Raw genomic sequence first — 17,763 nt, forward strand, 5'->3', positions numbered from 1 at the left:
TTAGCTTTTTTTGATGTCTCACGATGGATTGAATTTGTATTTCCCTGATGACTAGTATTGATGAGCAACTTTTCATGTGTTATTAGACTTTTGTTAAGTTCAACTTCAGTAAACTTGTATTCCTTTTAGTGTATAGTGTAAAGTGGGGTTACAGGTTCATTATTACCTCTGTGGGTATTTAGTAGTTCTGCACAATTTAGTCAAAAGATTTTATTTCTATTGAATTGCTTTTGCATCTTTATTGAAAATAAAGATAGGTGCAGGTCTATTTCTGTTCCATTGAGCTATATCTTAACACCAATATTATACTCTCTTGATCATTGTAGATTTTTAGTAACTTAAATTTAGGTTGTGTCAGTCTTTCAACCTCATTTAATTTTTCAAGATTGCTTCTGATATTCTAGGTCCTTTACATTCTCTTACAAGTTTTAGAATAAGCTTAGGTATTTAAAAAAAGAAAAAATCTGATGGAGTTATAATTGGGATTTCATTGAGGATATAGATCTGAAAAAAATGGATGTTTTCATAACATTGAAACTTCCAGTTCATGAATGTGGTATAGCTCTACATTTATTTTATTCATTAATTTCACTCAACAGTGTTTTGTAGTTTGCAATTGTAGATGTTGTGCATGTTTTTATTTTTTTTAAGATTTATTTATTGATTTATTGATTGATACATACAAGCGCTGGGTACAGTCAGAAGTGAGGGAGGGTGAGAGAATTCACCAGAGTCAGAGCGGGAAGCAGAGCAGGCAGAAGGACCGAAGTACACTGCTGAGGGGAGCAGTGGGCGGCAGGAGAGGTCTGCACGCCATGTGGGACCCTCCTCTGGAGGCCGGGGAGCAGCCGGGGATCGAACCAGCGCTGCAGAGGCTGCGGGCAGCTTCGCAACCCAGTGCTCAACCGCTGCGCCATCAGGGAGGCCCTGTTGTGCATGTTTTTATTAAATTCATTTCTAAGAATTACATGTGTTTTGGTGCTGGGTTCCTGGGGATGATGGCCACGTGTCTCTCACAGTCTAACCCCAGCTTGTTCACAGCATTGTTCCTGGAGAGGATGGAGTGTGCAGTTCTTGGTACTAGCTCAGAATTTGTTTTCCATATTCATTTGATCAAAGTGTGTCCCAAAAACAACCCAGATTTACAGGGTGGAAATATAGATTCCACCACTAATTTCAGACTAGTGTTGACATGAGCCAGGGGAGAGTTACTATCATTCCTGCCATCGGTATAATATTATACCTTATTATTATTTTACCTTAATAATTGTTATGAATTTGATAATTTTGTTTAAGCAGTCTGGTCTTACCAATATTGTAATATATCAGTCTTTACAACTCTACAGCCTATATCAGTCTTACAACTTTATTGTGGTATATCAGTCTTTACAACTTTACTGATATACTACAATATTTAATGTCATGGGAATTAACTTTTTTGGCATCATCAAATCAGTACCATTTCTCCCAGTAAGACTTAGGAAGATTTTGATTGCTTATGTGGTTTTGTTTTATAAGTCATTATATATTTTGGTTATCTGCACAACCCCAAACCAGTAAATATTCATGATATCTTTTGGTTTACAATATTTTAATAATTCAAAATGGGGTACTGATAAATGTTACCATAGATATATAGACTTTGGGTTAAAAACAAATTGGCTTTTAAATAGATTTTAGCTATGGATAAATTGTAGGTAAAATGAAAGATAAGCAATTTATCTTAGCATAGGTAATATATTTTTCTGGGTTTCTCATCCTGCCTGCCTAAAGAGCAGTTCTTCAGAAATACATGTAAAGCCAAGAATGGAATGACAAATACGATTTAATTTCATCAGTTCCCAAGTATATATTTAAGTCTAAGCATTAGTCAAATGGTTTTGCTGTTTTTGGCAATCTCCCTCTAGAAATTTGTTCTAATTTACTCATAGATATGCAAACTCCTCTTGTGATAAGAAGATCACTTATAGCATTTTTTTCTCCATCAGAGAATTAAAGGTAATATAAATGTTGAAAGAAGGAGATTGGTAAAAAATATGTCATATTCATCACATGGAATATTATACAATGATTTACAGGCTAGAGGAGTACTTAGTGACCTGCATAGCAGTTCCTTATATATAGTCAATATAATATACACTTAAAAAGCATGATAAACTATTTGTATGATTATGTTTTCAGTAAATAGTTACAAAGAGGAATATATGTGCATTAAAAAAAGACTTGGAAGATTCAGAATTAATGGTAATATTTCTGAATGGTGGCAGCATTTTTCCTGTTTTTATTCATGATTTGAAGTCTTTAGAATGAATATATATTGAAGACATAGGAAAGAAATTATTTTTTAAATTTGTTCTACAGCCAGAGTTTTCAGAATTATTTGTATTTTTTATTGCCACTCTGTCTATGAAGATTTATTGAACTTTATAGAGCCTATAGAGACACCTAAAATTCAACACAATGTGGTAATGCAAATTTGTTGATTTTATTGCTACCTTAATAGAATATGTCTTCATGAAAGGCAGTACTTTAGGTTTTGTTTTTTTGTTTTTTTGCTGTTAACATTCTCAAGTATTCAGAAAGACTGGAGAGATTCTTTTTTTTTTTTTTTAAAGGTGACATGTGTTTAGTTTTTTGTTTTTTTTTTTAAATATTTATTTTTATTTATTTATACAAGCACTGGGTACAGTCAGAAGCACGGGAGGGTGAGAGAATTCACCAGAGCCAGAGCGGGGAGCAGAGCAGGCAGAAGGACCGAAGCACACTGCTGAGGGGAGCAGCGGGCGGCAGGAGAGGTCTGCGCGCCATGCGGGACCCTCCTCCGGTGGCCGGGGAGCAGCCGGGGATCGAACCGGCGCTACAGAGGCTGCGGGCAGCTTCACAACCCAGCGCTCAACCGCTGTGCCACCGGGGAGGCCCTGGAGAGATTCTTTTAATATGTATGCTATTTTTATTTAAAAGATCATCATTATTGTGGAAAGAAGACTTGATTGGAAGGAGAATCATTCTTACTCCTTTCTTATAACTTAAATATTCATAGCACCTAGAATCCTTTTTAAAAAGTCAGTTGGCTGAAAAATTATTCTTAAAACGAGAGACAGGTATTGCATCCATGTTAAACTGTTAACCATAATATTATGCATTTCTTGCCAGTCTAACAGCTGAACTCATTGACAAGGTTAATACATGTTCCACACCTGTAGTAACATGGTATTTCTAGTCCCCACCACTATGGCTATTGTTTTCATGGAGTATAGATTTTGATCAAGTAACTTTGACTGCAAAACAAAACCAACAGCATTGGAGATTTTGGTGTCTGCTTTATCCTCATTGAATAGACAAGGCCAGTTTTCAGCTAAGACATCCTTGGTACAGTATGCAATCTGTAATACACTGGAAGTTCTACAAGTGGGTACTGAAACTTTCTAGGACTAAATCGAATCTCATTTAAATTAAATACTCATGGGAGATAATTTTTAAAGTGGGTACAGTAGAACCACAATTTACCTTTCTTTATTGATTTATTTTATTTGGTTTCTGCGGAAGGAACCAAACAAGGCTGGGTGTGCGGAGGTGAGTGTGGTGTCTGGGTGGGAGGAAGCACCCACCGGCTCAGTGCACCTAGGTATTGCAGGGGCCGGGCCTGCAGTTCCGTGTACAGGCAGCTTTTTCCTTGTCAACACCTGCTCATTAGGAACCGGACCAAGACTCCCAAAGCGCTCTCAGATGGCCTGAATTTTGTATCCCTGCCAATCCGCACATTTTAATAACAACCTTGAGGTGAAACTTGGGCCTTTCCTCACTGCTAATCCCCAAAACCATCTGGCCTTTCCCTTTCTCTGCATAACAGTTTAGTGTGTGTGTGTGTGGAGGGATGGAGGAGAATGGGGCCGGAAGAAGGGGAGCAAAGAGATCTTACATTTCTTAAAGGACAATCCACTCTCCTTCAGAGTAGATAGTTTCTTTTAGGTCATAGACCTAAGCATGTTCTTCCCAGAGCTTCCACATCCTTAATTGCCAGATAATTGCTTGAAATTTGCACCATTCATTAACTGTTGACAAACCTCCAAATTTACTTCTTTGAATGAAAAAAAAAAAGCCAAAAAAGGAGCATGTAAGTCTGTAATTGGAATTCAGATATTTTTTTAAAAAGGTGATTTTTTGTGTGTGTTAATTTTCTATTTTAATTTTCAGTATTAGAACTATGGGAGATATTCCATAAGTGATTGTGTTTTCCTTTGCCTGGCTCTTTGCAGGGATTGAGAAATATAACAGGAAAGATAGGTAAGGTAATAAACTACCGATAAAATATAAAGCTTCAAAACTTCCACTGCCCAGCCTCCTACCCAGAGGAGGAAGGAGAACATAGTGATAAACTACAGATAAACTGCAGATAAAATAAACTACAGATAATAAACTATAGATAAACCAGATGAACCAGTTGTGCGGTGCATTTCACAGAGAATATCGTGTCTTTGGTTTTGCTGGAGACTCACTCCAGGACAGGTGTCCACAGAATCCAACCCATGTCTGCTGCTTCCTGTTGTTTCTTACTCTCCCTCTATGGAGCATGTGTCAAGTTTGGGTCTTTTTTTTTTTTTAAATACAAGAACCAGTATACAGGCCAGATGCATGGGAAGGTGAGAGAATTCACCAGAGACAGAGCAGGGAGCAGAACAGAACAGGCAGACTGATGAAATACACTGCTGAGGGGAGTAGCAGGAGCGACAGGAGAGGTCTGCAGTGCCATGTGGGACCCTTTGCGGCAGGCCGGGATTGAACAGACAGCTTTACAGTGTTGCACTCAACCACCTGCGCCACCAGGGAAGGCCACAAGTTTGGGTCTTAAATATATGTGTCAGATACACTACTCCAGTAAAGCGGGTTCCTGACATGTGTTTGTAAATGAATATATTTATATATATTTTTTTAATTATAAACATGGGCACTTTATTAGGGGATCATACATGAATGTATTCATAAATTTGACTTGTTTGTATAGAAAGTGATCATAGTAACAAGTCTTTCTATCACTGAAATGACAATTAATGTTTTAATACAAAGGATACGTTTCTATGTATTTTAAGTATCTACATAAAATTTACATTTGCACACGTGTCTGCTCACATGTATGAACATGTACATATATGTTTGCACATGTGTGTATACACATCAATATCCAACATCTGGTTTTGATCCTACTTTCCATTCTCTCTTGCTCAGAGCCCCTCAACATGGTACATTGCTAACAGCATGATGCCTTAGTAGCGAGGTCAGCCAGTTGTAGCCTTCAGACAAAATGCAACCTTGTTTTTGTGTAGCCTAGAAGCTAAGGATGGCATTTGCATTTTTAATAAAAAATGGCATTTACATTTTTAATAAATCAAGAGAAGAACAGGATTTAATGACATGAAAATGTATGACTTTTCAATTTAAGTCTCATAAAGTAAGGTTTTCTTGGATCTAGCCACAGTCCTCTGTTGACATGCCATTTCTGACTGCCTTAGCTCTACAACAGCAGAATCAAGTAGATGTGACACAGACCATCTGAACTGCAGAGCCTAAAATATTTACTATCTGGCCCTTTACAAAAAAGTTTGCTGATCCTCTTAGCGGATACAAAAAAATGAGTAGGATGAAATCTCCTGAGTCAAGCCATACCTCACGGTATTTGAGAGAAATTAAAGAAGTATAAGAAAGTCATTCTCAACTTTTATCTTCAATAAAGGGTCTCATAACTTTTCTTCCAAAATCTAATTTTGTCCTCAAGCAGGACGGTTTGAATACTTAAACTTAACTAACTCTTGCAATTATACTTTGGCATGATAAAATGGAACGGAAATTAAAAAGCTGCAACATTGTGCAACTGTCCTGTAATAGGAAGCTTAAATTATAGTCTGATTAATAGTTTGCCTTCTGAAGCAAAATGGAAGAGAAAGATATACCAAGTTGTAGAACGGGTAGGAATAGGAGGAAGCCCAATGTACTTTAGGGATCCTGTGGCCCTGTCTGCCCCAACCCAATAATGCTAGTGAATTAGTGAATCAGATGATGGTTTCCTTCTCAGCTCCTGGCAGTATTCAGTTTTTGTTTCCTACCCTTAGCCAATACAAATATGAACTATGAGTCAACTAATTAATTCTCCCTTAGTTATGTATGTATGCCCATCTATCTCTCATACACAGTGCCAACAAATCACTGAGTAGGCCAACAGTTTCCTGACTCTTCAAGTCCTGTATCCTTCATGTTTTTGCTTTTCAGTTGCCTCATAAATGTTTTGAAAGTGAATTTTCTATCTTTATCAGTATCTACCAACAGAAAAAACATGTATAAATAAGCATTGCACCCTCATTGTAATCGTATCTTGGCATCATGGGATGTGTGTGCTGGGAGAGTTCCGAATTTCATTTTACAGGTCAAGAATCAGGGACTCAGGATCTTCTAACTCTTAGCAGCAAAGTTAGGGTAAGAACTATTTTGTCTTACTCCTTGTGTTATTTTGCCTTTGGGTCACCTTAATCTTGACTATTCTATAAGTATTTAATAAGACCTTAGTGAACTTTCAAAAGAGTATCATTTTATACAATATTGGTTTCATTTGGCGATAAACAATGTAAGCTATTTCCATAAGACACATAGGAATGTATTTCATCCATTAGTGGATATACTCCATTAATCTTTTTGGAATAACAATAGTTACTAAACTATAAATTAATAGATGGTGATAAAAACTGTAATTATCCAGATAGTTGAAGAGATATGTGATACAAAAATCTATTTATTGTTTATCTTAAGTGATAAATACATTTGAAATGAACACATTTTTGAAAACCCGCTCATAGTCACTATCAGCTACTGCCTTCAGTTTCTGGATTTAGAGGGCTCTTTGGGGGCAAGGACCACCCTAATAGAGGGGAAGTCTCAACTCAGTTGACACCTCATTATCTCGATTCACTTTTCCTGGGAAAATCTAACAATGGAAAAAAGCAGACAGTCTGAACAGTTGTTTCTTATCTAATCACTTTCAGTTGCACTGTTTTATTTTCTTTACACATGTTACTATTTGAAATTATCTTCATATATTTGTTTACTTACTCCCCCATCCAATACTCACAAGAATGGAAGCTGTGAGAGTGGGCCTCATCTGTTTTATTCTCTATAATATTGCCAGTGACTATAATAGTGCCTGGGCCAGAAAGGGAATTCCACATGACCTGTCTAGTGCATGAATACTTGGCCAGGTTAACTAGAGTGTGAACAGTCAGGTTGTGAAATAGTAAATTCTAGGGTTTCATATATAGCCTAGAAAGCATTGTTTTGAGTGTCAATCTTGCTATTCTACATTATATCCCTGTCCTGCTTCCACTGAGCCTGTACATGTGTTAGAATCATTGGTTGACTTGTCTCTCTCTGCGTTTGATTGCTCGAGGGCAGGGACCAAGTGTCATTCATTGGTATATGACCCAGATGCTGAACAGAGTGAGCAGCAGACAGAATGAGCAGAGATGAGTACACTAATGCTGCTTTCAGCACAAGTGCCCATGAACATACTATGTTTTTGTATTTCACCTCTTCAAATAGAAAACATCATAACTAGTTGCTGAGTGTCTTTTAATGCTTGTTTGGAGAAATATCTGCCTTCAGGATGATAATTTCTGCCAAACTGAGCTATCTGTTTATTAATATAAGCTGTTCATGTAGGTGAGCACTGTCCAATAGGAAACCATTATGAACCACACACACAATTTCAAATTTCTAGTAATCACATTTAAAAAGATTTTTTAAAAGCAATTTTAGTGTATTTTGCTTAGCTGAATATCTAAAATATTATTTATCTTGGATCACTGTATAAAATTATTACTGACATGTTTTACATTCTTTCAGACTAAGACTTGAAATCTAGTGTGTATTTTATATCTCAACTGGGATTTTCATCAGAAATACTTGATCTGTACTTTTTTCATAAGCTCTAAAGTTGAAAAAATAGATTCACATATCCAAATTGTTCCAAAAATGCTTAATGTGCTTCAGTACCTAAATTGAGTGTTTTTTAACTTTTCAATTAAGTGAAATTTAAAACTCAGTTCTCCAACCTCAAAAGTCACATTTTGTTGCTCAAGAGATAACTCTGTATGCTACTTATTGACTAGCACAAATTATAAGCTTGTCTTAAATAACCCTTTCCTATACATTGTCCAAATGCCCATGACCTTCTGTCACCTCAGATCACAGCATTTTAGATTTATGAGAGAGAGTCTTCGAAGTCATCTTGTCCCCTTACTTCCTCCTATGGGTACAGGGGCCCAGAGAAAAAGTGGTTGATCAGTACATTTTGTTTGTTCCCCACTCTGGGTGCTGGCTTGGAATTTAGTGCCCCACCAGGCAACACTAGTCTACTCCTTCAGGTCCACAGAGACCAGAATGTGCCTTCGGTGGGGTGGGGGTGGAGGTCTTCATGCACAAAAAGGGGTCCCCTCCTTTTATCTGGCAAAAGTGGGTGTGATAGAGACACACTGTTGAAACCGCCTCTCTGTGCCTGCCCCCCGCTGCTGGCTATGTGAGGCCACAGAAGCAGCTGGCAGCTTGGGGCCAGCTGGCTCTCTCCAGTGCTGAGGTCAGGCCAGTTAGTTGGACAGAGTCTGCTCCAGGGATCGAGGGCACAGAACAAGTGCTAAGGCAGATGGAAATCAGGCCAGCACTCATTTATCCAAAGTTGCCTCCCGCCATGGGGAGGTGGAAAGAAGTGTTGTCCAGCCATGGTCATTTTGTTGTTGTTAAGAACTTCACGTTTCACAACTGAAAATAACGAGTATGTGACTATGAGTTGAGAGTTTCTCAGGGTGCTTTCCTTGTCATTTATAACCTTTGACAGGTTTAGTGCTTGTTTTCTCTCTTGTTCCCCACATTATTCAGACCTGTTCCAGGTTCTCTTGACATCATCTTTCTCTAGGATGCCAGAATTAATGAAATGACGATGGATCCATTTTTCTTTGTAAAGGAAAAAATATTTTGACTCTTTTATGGTGATTCTGCTCTACTTCTGAGAAAGTTGTAGTGGGTGCAGCACAAAGTACTTCTCATTCCTTCAAAACATACGCTTTCCTCATTTCCAAGAACTGGGGGCAAGGTTGGAAGGTGCAGCTGGCACCCCTGGCAGATTGGAACCTTTTCTGTTTCTGCTCTCTCATCCTCCATGCTCCCTTACATTCCTGTGCTGTCCTCTCTTCTGCTTCACTATACAATAGGTTTTCAAGTGTCAGTATCATCTCCTTAGCAAACACATGCATTGTTTGTTTGCATGCTCCTCCAGCTCTGCAATATGGTGAAACAATATAATGTGACTCCTGGAAGTAGTCAAAGTTATTGACTGAGGTCATGTTCAAAGCCTGCCTTGAAATCCTGGCAAGGTGTATGCAAAAATTGAGAACAGATTCCTTGACTATGGGATCTAAAATCTGCATTATATTCTAATGAATTGATTCAGTTTCATTTTTATTATAAGGTTTAATCATTTTTTGACTACTGAGTTAGAAGTTATCTGGGGTATAAATTACTCCAAGCAGGTCTCCTGAAAAAAGAAGATGTTTACTTTTTTTGGATCTAGTTTTATGCTCAAGTGATATGTGGATAGGAAGTCCTCTAGATGAAACTTCTTGCTTCTGTAAAAAAAAATCGGAGTTATTTTAGACAAAATTAGGAGGAAATTTTTAATAAGAGTTACTTTTGTAGATAGCTTTTGGGAACAAAGATGCAACCAAGAAAAAGACCACAACTCCTCCTTGCTGAGTGTGCTTGTTTTGGGGCTCTGCTCACCCTAACTTTCTTCTAGAGAAAGGATGAAGGAGCCAAAAAAGCTGAGGATCTAGAACATCAATTCAACCAAGACTTTTCACTGTTATCTTTATTATAACTGCCCTTTTTATAGGATTTATTTATAGAAAGATTTCTATAGCTAATTAAAGTCGAAAGATCACTCTTTAACTTTATTTTAAAAGGATAGTTTAGGAATTCCTGTACCTGGGACTTTTATAAAGCCAGATCAGAATCTTTTGTTTTGGGGAGAAGTGATTTGAATTTTTTTTTCCCTTAACTTTCAGTAGTTTCAATACTCCATTCACAGGCCATCTCCCTCCTATGCAAGTCCTACCTGTTACCCCCTCATGATCAAGGTCAGGGGAGAAATTACAGTTTGTGGGGGTGACCATTGAATCAATTAAAACCTTGTGTGATTGTTTCAGATGGGAGCTTGATAATTCTATGATGCATCTCATTCTTCTTTCTCTCTGAGACCAGCCTCTGTTCAAAAGTAACGCTTGTACCAGCTGTAGTCTGAAGATTCATACGAATTCTATAATCTCTCAGGAGAGAACAAGTAAAACAAGTCTTATAAAACTTCAGAATAAAGTTTCTAAAAATTCTTTCCATGTTTAGTTTCAATTATAATGGCTTGGTTTCTAAAATTTCCAGAGCTATCACTTGTAAGGAAAAATCTAAAATTTGTGACTATCTTGGGTAAATGCATCTTTTATGAGTAAATGTACGAGGAGCTTGAGAATTACTTGGGGTTGTGCTGGGTAGAGTGAAAGGGGGTTAAACACTTAGAATTTCAGAAATCTCTGGACTCCCTTCAGTTCTAATTGAGAAATGGAAGACGAAAGTCCACATTTCAGTAAGAAAGAAAATCTAAGCAATTAGAATGTAGAATTTATTTTTGATGGTTAATCACTCACTGAGATAAAGTAAAAGCCAAGGTAGCAAAAAATTTCATATTATGGTGGTAGAAAGTTGTGATGAATTTTTAGCTTTGGAATATTTTGAAAAAGCAAAGGATTATTCTAAAGAGAAATGTGCTGAAAAATACCTGTGGGCTCCCTTCTGAATTTCTGACTATACTTTTGCTAAGTGAGAAAGTCTAGTGCTTTGCCAGCCTGAGATGGAGAAGTTACCTTCATCAAGGATACTTATAAATATATTTAAAGTATCATTTGGTGCCTATTAAAGAATGAACAAAAGAAGGTCTAGAAGCCAGTGGGAAATAAGCCAGCTTTTTAGCTGGCTGTCCTCTTCAACTTGCTGAAAATAAAGAAAGGAAATTGTATGAATGTTCCTCAAAGTACAGGATGATTTTTATAGGAGAAAGGATACAAAAGTTTTCATTTTTATTCTTTTCTCTACCTATCGTAAGAAATTCTTCTAGTAGAAAAACTGTTTTTTACTATGAAGATCCAAATATGGTTGATGCCTCCCTTTTGGATCTGAGTTCCACTGAATTCCCCTCCTTCATTTTTCCCTCCTTTTTGTCAGACATTTCATAGACAATGGAGAACCTTTCTGGAAATCTAACTTCAGGAAGAGAGTTTCCATGAGAAAGCAAGCACACAGTAGGGCCTCAAGAGCCTTCTTGCACACAGTAGGACCTCATGAACTGCTGGAGCAGAGCAATTTTCATATGGTTCAGTGAGGCTCCAGGGGACTTGCAGTGTGAGTGCAATGCCATGGCCACAGTGCTTTCCCTTCCTTTGCCAATTGCTGTCAGGCAAGAGTGTAAGGCACCCTCTAAGGGAAAGCAGAAGATCTTTGATGTCCAAATCAGAAATCTGGTGAGTAGAAGTTGTTTGTAAGGGCTCACACTTGGAGTTTTTATGAAGCAGAGAACTTGATCCTTACAGGACACTGCTGAACTTTTTGCTTCCACCATCACACACTTTGGTAGTCTGTCCTGCAGAGTCAAACCCCATCCTCCAAAGTTATATCCTTTTGGTATTGAAAGCACACAGACTAGCTCTTTTCAATAGCGCATGATCATTTTGTTTTTTTTATCCTGCTCGTTTTCTTGGTGAATTTAGGGTTTCTTCAAAATACTAGACCCAGACTAACAGCTCAGCTGTTTCTTTCTAAAGCTGTGTGAGTATTGTGTGTGTTTATAAATGATTCCTGACTTATTAAATTTCTTCCAGTGGGTGCATCCTAGCAGAAGATACCCCAGCAGGCCTTGAGGCCTGTTGCCGCTTCACTTCACATCATGAATATTCAGAGGCTGCAGTCATTGAGGACTCAGGTGGCAAAAATAGTAAGGTGATTGAAGCAAACCCGAACATGGAAGCCAGATCGCAGGGATTCAGAGACCCTGACCGCAGCACAGATTCCCCATGACCCCTCAGGCCACATGAGAGGAGAGTCCTGGGGAACTCCTATCAATCGGGCATCTGTTCCATACACCAACATGCTCACTTCTTTCTGTATGATGTGTTGTAATCAGCATGTTGTTTTTAAAAGACAACAGGCCCTTCTGTAGTTCTCTCCCACAAAATGCTTTGAGGCTGATAGTTCACATAAAGGACACACTGTTGAGGGGAGCAATGCATGCATTGTTTCCCCCACAATGCAGGCAGGATCTCCAAAGCAAAATCTAGTGCATTGGGTGAAATCTTATTTTATATATTTTGTCACCATCAGCAGTTGAACTAAAGTAGGAACTGCTCCATTCTATTACGGGTTAAATTATGCTCCGTGCAGATCTAGTGGTGATGTATAAATTGCAGCCCTGTCTTTTTTTCGAAGGATTCTAAAATAGGTTTTCAGAATTAGTGCTGGATTTTTGCTCCTGCATGTGTGGTGACTCTTGATTTTTTCCCTTCAGAGCAGCATCCTATGCAGCATTCCCCCTTCCGAGGAATCACTTAGACACTTCCAGCTGGTGGCAGGGGATACAGCCATAATACAGCTTCCTCTGTCCCAGCTGTCTTTTTTCACTACGGTAAATGCATTAGGATGGCTGCACTCTTGTGTAAAGGCTCAGGTAGAGGAAGGTGTAGGATGAAGTCTGGAAACCGTTGTTTGGGTTTTTAAAAGCTTCAGCTTCTCCAGCATCTTTGCATTTTGAATGACTTCCTGCTTCTAGTCAAAGGTTTCTCTCCTGTGATTGGAATGCTGCTGTAAGCCTGATTAAAGGTGCCTGAGGATATCACCTTGTAAAGGAAGCCCTGCGTGCTTGAGAGGATCTATTTCAATGCATTATGGCTCATGCAGCCTCGCAATTAAAGAAAAACAGGGATATAGAAATCAATGTTGAAGACGAGGCTGAGAAAAAAAGGAAACACCGCAAACGGTCCCGGGATCGGAAGAAAAAGGTAGCTATGTCTGCCAGAGCAGAGCTCTTGCCTGGGTTCTTTTTGTTTTAATCTCCTCCTGGCATCTGTTAGAAGCATGAAGGGCTATTTGTACATGCTGTGTGGAGTGTAAATTGGGTGTGGAAATTGGGAACAGATGAAAAGACCCTTTGGTACACCATGGTCATAGGATGGGCAATGCAGGGGACGATTTAGCCTGTGTGGGGGTGATTGCAGTGCTGATGCGGAAGGTGTGCTTTCTCATCCCCTAGGCACGGGTATGTTTCCATGACACAGGAAGGTGCTGCAAGGGAGTTAAAAGTAGTTTCTTCCCTGCCCGATCAAGGTTAAATGGACTGCGGTGACTTAGAGTGCAGGGAGAGGCCAGAGAACCGGCCTTTGTACTTCTCAGAGGTCTGTCGTGTGGAAAAGGAGCTTTTGTGCTAGAACTGTGTCACATGTGTGCATTTCTCAGGCAGATCTGTGACCTTAAAGACGTAGCAGAAAAGTCATTTCCTGCTTTGCTTTTTTTTTTCTTTTCTTTTGCTTTTTATGCTATAAGGTGCTTTTGGTTCCGTTGTGCAATGGAAATAACTTTCTTTTGTTCAGTAAAGCTAAAACCACAGAGGTTTGTTTTTTCCTCCAGAGCGAGAGAGATGATCCCCAATTCCCATGAAATGGCAGAGACCTGCACTCTTCCACACTGATTGCTTCCTTTCAAAGTATGGGCATTGATCATCCCCTACTGATATTCTAATGCAGGGGGAAACAGGAGATTCTGGGTCAGCAGTGTTTTATTACAGCCTGAGAGTACTTACTGAGTGTTTGGAAATTGTGCCCTTAAATATGACTCTTAGGTACCAACCAAGGAGTGAGGCCCCAAAGTACTTTTCCTCCAGGACAATTAATAGAAATTGACTAAAACTCTGTGATCTGAATACAGAAGTCAGGTCATAAAGCATTGTCCTGTCTCTTTGTGAGAATTCCCCAGGGAAAGATGATCTTAATTTGCTCTGAGCAGTGATGCATGTGCTTTGTAAATGACAGGCAGATTTCATCCACCACATGTACCTCTCTTCAGGAGTGATCGTGAATATTTTTGGTGCCTGTGCCATTTTCTTCAAAGTTACGATCCATAGAAGAAGGCTCTCTGCATTTTGTTGCATGGCAGACTTTATTGAGAGTGAGTTTGGAGGGCTGCAGTTGTTTTTGCTGCAAGATGGTAAATATAGATAGCTCCCACTTCATTGTTCTTATAAATAAACTTCTGGAATATAGCTTCACAAAAGTACAAACTTAGGAAATTTTGTGCACATATATTTTAAAGCCTCACCCAGCGGAGTTGTTAGGAAATTGCCACGTTTTGCTATATTCTGGTCTAATTTTATTACATTAGGTTTGTCTGTGAGTAGTTTGCTATGGTTTCCCCTCTCTATACCTCTACCCATCCCACCATGATAAACTGGCTTTAAAGAAGCATAGGGGAGGGAACATAAATTTGTATATAAAGGTATGGGATCATCATTGCAACATATAAGAATGGCTACCTGTACCCGGGTTTCTGTACAGTAGTTTCCGGGTCATGATGACAGGCCCCCAGCCTTTGTGCCTAGGCCCCTGCTTGACCTGGAAGCAAAACAGAGAAAGGCTGAGGCAAAGGGAGTTTCTGGACTCACTGAGCTGAAGCAAATGCTTTGTGGACCAAAATGCTTTGTTATGAGTACAACAGTCTGTCCAACGTAAATCTCTTAGCAACCAGAAAGGAACATGGAGAAATATCAATATCGCTATTGTCAATGTGTAAGCAGATTTAAATGTTTTTTGTTCTCAGAACACTCAGACAGTAGATCCAAAATGACTCGTGGATAACACTTTCATTGCTTATGTACTTGTTAGTTCATCACACTGTATATGTAAATGCCCTACGAAGGTACATGTGTTACTGGCGATCTAATACTCATTGTCAACTGATTTCATGGTCTACTTTCAATGTGCAAAGTGAGGATTTAATTAATTTGAAGACACACTCTAGAATATTTTCAGTGGTAAAGCATATATAATGCATTCTCTACAAAGTAAATTGTTTCAACTTTCTCGTTCCTACCTTTTTCTAAGAATCTAAGGTGTATAGGGTACTTTAAATTTTAAACCCCATGACAGTTGGAAGAGCTGCTTTAAATATTTTGTGGGTTATTGTGGGGATAGTTGCTCTTGCTTACATGCAGAAATAGCCTCTAGGATCTTTTAATTATATAAAAGTAATATGAGTACTTTAATAAAATACAAAAGCATAGGTAAAACTTAGAGTATCTAATTTATGAAATAAGGAATTTGGTTCTTGGCACCCCTGCAATTTAGATATGAGCAAGTCCAAGGTGGGTCTTTCTTGATTGTATACATATGACACAGCATCATACAGTATGGGATATTACTAAGTATTATAATTAAATCACACTGTATATATAATTAACACTGGATTCTATTTCAGCAGATTTTTAGAAAACCTAGTGAGTCACACATTTGGCCTTTTAACCATATTTAAAGGTGAATAAGTGATTATCAGTTTAAAAAAAGTAGGGACTATCTAAGAATTTATAATTAGATTTTATAGACATACGTTACTCTTGATAGCAACTTAAAAAATGCCAAGGTGAACAAAATCTTCCAAGTTGTTTAAAGGAAATACATCTGGGTGAATGAGGCTTTAATCTCTTTATCACCATCTTTTCTGTTTGAAGCAGAAAAAAGTAAGTTTTAATGAGTATGTCGTAAAATGTATTTTGCTAATACACTTATGAATCTGCCTTACACACACCTTCCCTTTGCTCTTCCCTTACACATTTGTACCCTTTAGTCTCCTTGTGTCCTGTTGGGCTGCTTAGCTTGGGAGGTGTGCCAAGGTGGCAGAGTGCCTTTGGGCAGGTTAATATTGGATCCATATCCTCACGAAGCTGCTTTCAGAGAGGAACTCTTTATACCCCCTGCACCCAGCGGGATCCCTAGCCCACAGATGAAGGTCACTATCTGGCCCAGTGTTGCATGAGCCCTGCACCCTCTTGTTGCCACTGGCTTTTTGGATCCCTTTTTTTGGATCACTGGCTTTTAAAACACATTTTCAGTCGTGAGGGATATTAGGAGAATTGACCGTAATGTCTGCAGTATTTTTAATGCATGCATAGGTACTTGTATATATTTACTACATTCTGTCAAGGACCCAAAAAACTTTGAGGTGACCTAAGGAATTTTATACTGAAAAAGGAAATATTTATGCAGTTGCCCCTCTTTATAGATGTGAATGATACAATGGGATATACTGAAATGACGTGTTTATTCTATGGTTAATTTCCTTACTGAGCACTGATATCAGATTCATACACTAGTCAGTGGCAGAGCAGGAATTGCTTCTTTTTTGCATTCATGCATTCATTAGCAAACATTTATTCAGTGATTTCTGTGGATCAATATGGACACAAAACTAAACAAAGCTTAGTGGCAACAGTACAGTAACTGTCTACGAAGGGAGGAGAAAGATAAGAGCACCATAAATCTCCCAACATGAAGTGTGTAAAGGGAGTCACCAGGTGCCCAGAGGAAGACCCTCTAATTCAACTCGAAGGTTCTCAGCAAAGCTGAGCATTGCCGAAAGATCAAGACTAGCAGATCCCATGCTCAGGATCCCATGGCCACTGTGATGGAAGTCAGAGGGTACTTTGGGGTGTGTGGTAAACAAACACCGTTTTGAATGCCTATCAAGGGTAGGGGGGCATAAGTGTATGACAGAAGAAATGGCTGGAAAAATAGCAAGGGTCAGATAATGAAGAACTTTGTAAGTCACCTTACAGGGTTTAGAAATTCTCCTGCTAGAGGAGAGAGGGGCTTGAGCAGATGTTAGGGTGGTGGTGTAGAGGAGGGTAACTAAATAGCTTTATGATTTAAAACCCTACTGAGGCATCGGTGTTGTAGACAACTGTTGGGTGAACTGTTAGAAAGTATTGAAGGGGATCCAGGCACAGGGGAGGCTGAGGGTCTGAACCAGGGTGGAGACTGCAAGTAGAGAGGAGGTGTTACATAGAACAGATATTTAGGGGAAGATTCAATAGAACTTGGCAATGGATTGTACGTAGGATGTGAGAGGGAGAGATCAGATTCTAGGGTAACTGCCAAGTTCCTGGCTTGAAGAGGAAGACAACTATATTTCCTGGATTCATGTCTTTCCTTGGAGGACATATATTGACCATTATAGTGCATGAAGTTACAGTTTTTACTTACTTTATAGGTGGAGGCTCATTTAATCCTCACAACAACCGCACAAAAAAAGTATGTTTTATTATTCCCTTTTACAGATGAGGAAATAGAGGCCTTTAAGTTGTGCAGATTTCCCTGGCTCATCCTTGGAAATGAGCTTGTGCCACCTAACTCTCTCACTTGTACTCTTTACTGCACTATACAGCATGTGTGGTTAATATCGGCACAGCTATACATCAAAGCAGGCTTGATTCACAGAGTCTTTGAAATGATAAACTATTTCTTCGACAGCTGGGATTTTAAGTACCAGGTTTATGTCTCAGAGTAACCTGGCATTGCAGTATGTCTATTTTTATTTCCCTCTGCAAAAAAATTTAATGTTTTGCATTTAGGACTACTATTTTTTAAT

At 38.7% G+C, this 17,763-nt stretch overlaps 1 protein-coding gene across 1 annotated transcript in view; it reads left to right on the top strand.

Moving 5' to 3' along the window:
* Window positions 1-13,016: 13,016 nt before the first annotated feature.
* ANK3 (ankyrin 3) overlaps window positions 13,017-17,763 on the top strand; it is a gene marked incomplete at its 5' end in the record, with an annotated part of 310,179 nt that continues 305,432 nt past the window's right edge. Inside the window, one exon of the mRNA XM_084245456.1 lies at window positions 13,017-13,130. Coding sequence (XP_084101582.1) covers window positions 13,017-13,130 — 114 coding nt within the window. The remainder of the gene's footprint in view (window positions 13,131-17,763) is intronic.

The sequence above is a fragment of the Talpa europaea genome (genome assembly GCF_964194135.1).
Source record: "Talpa europaea genome assembly, chromosome: 10".
NCBI lineage: Eukaryota > Metazoa > Chordata > Mammalia > Eulipotyphla > Talpidae > Talpa > Talpa europaea.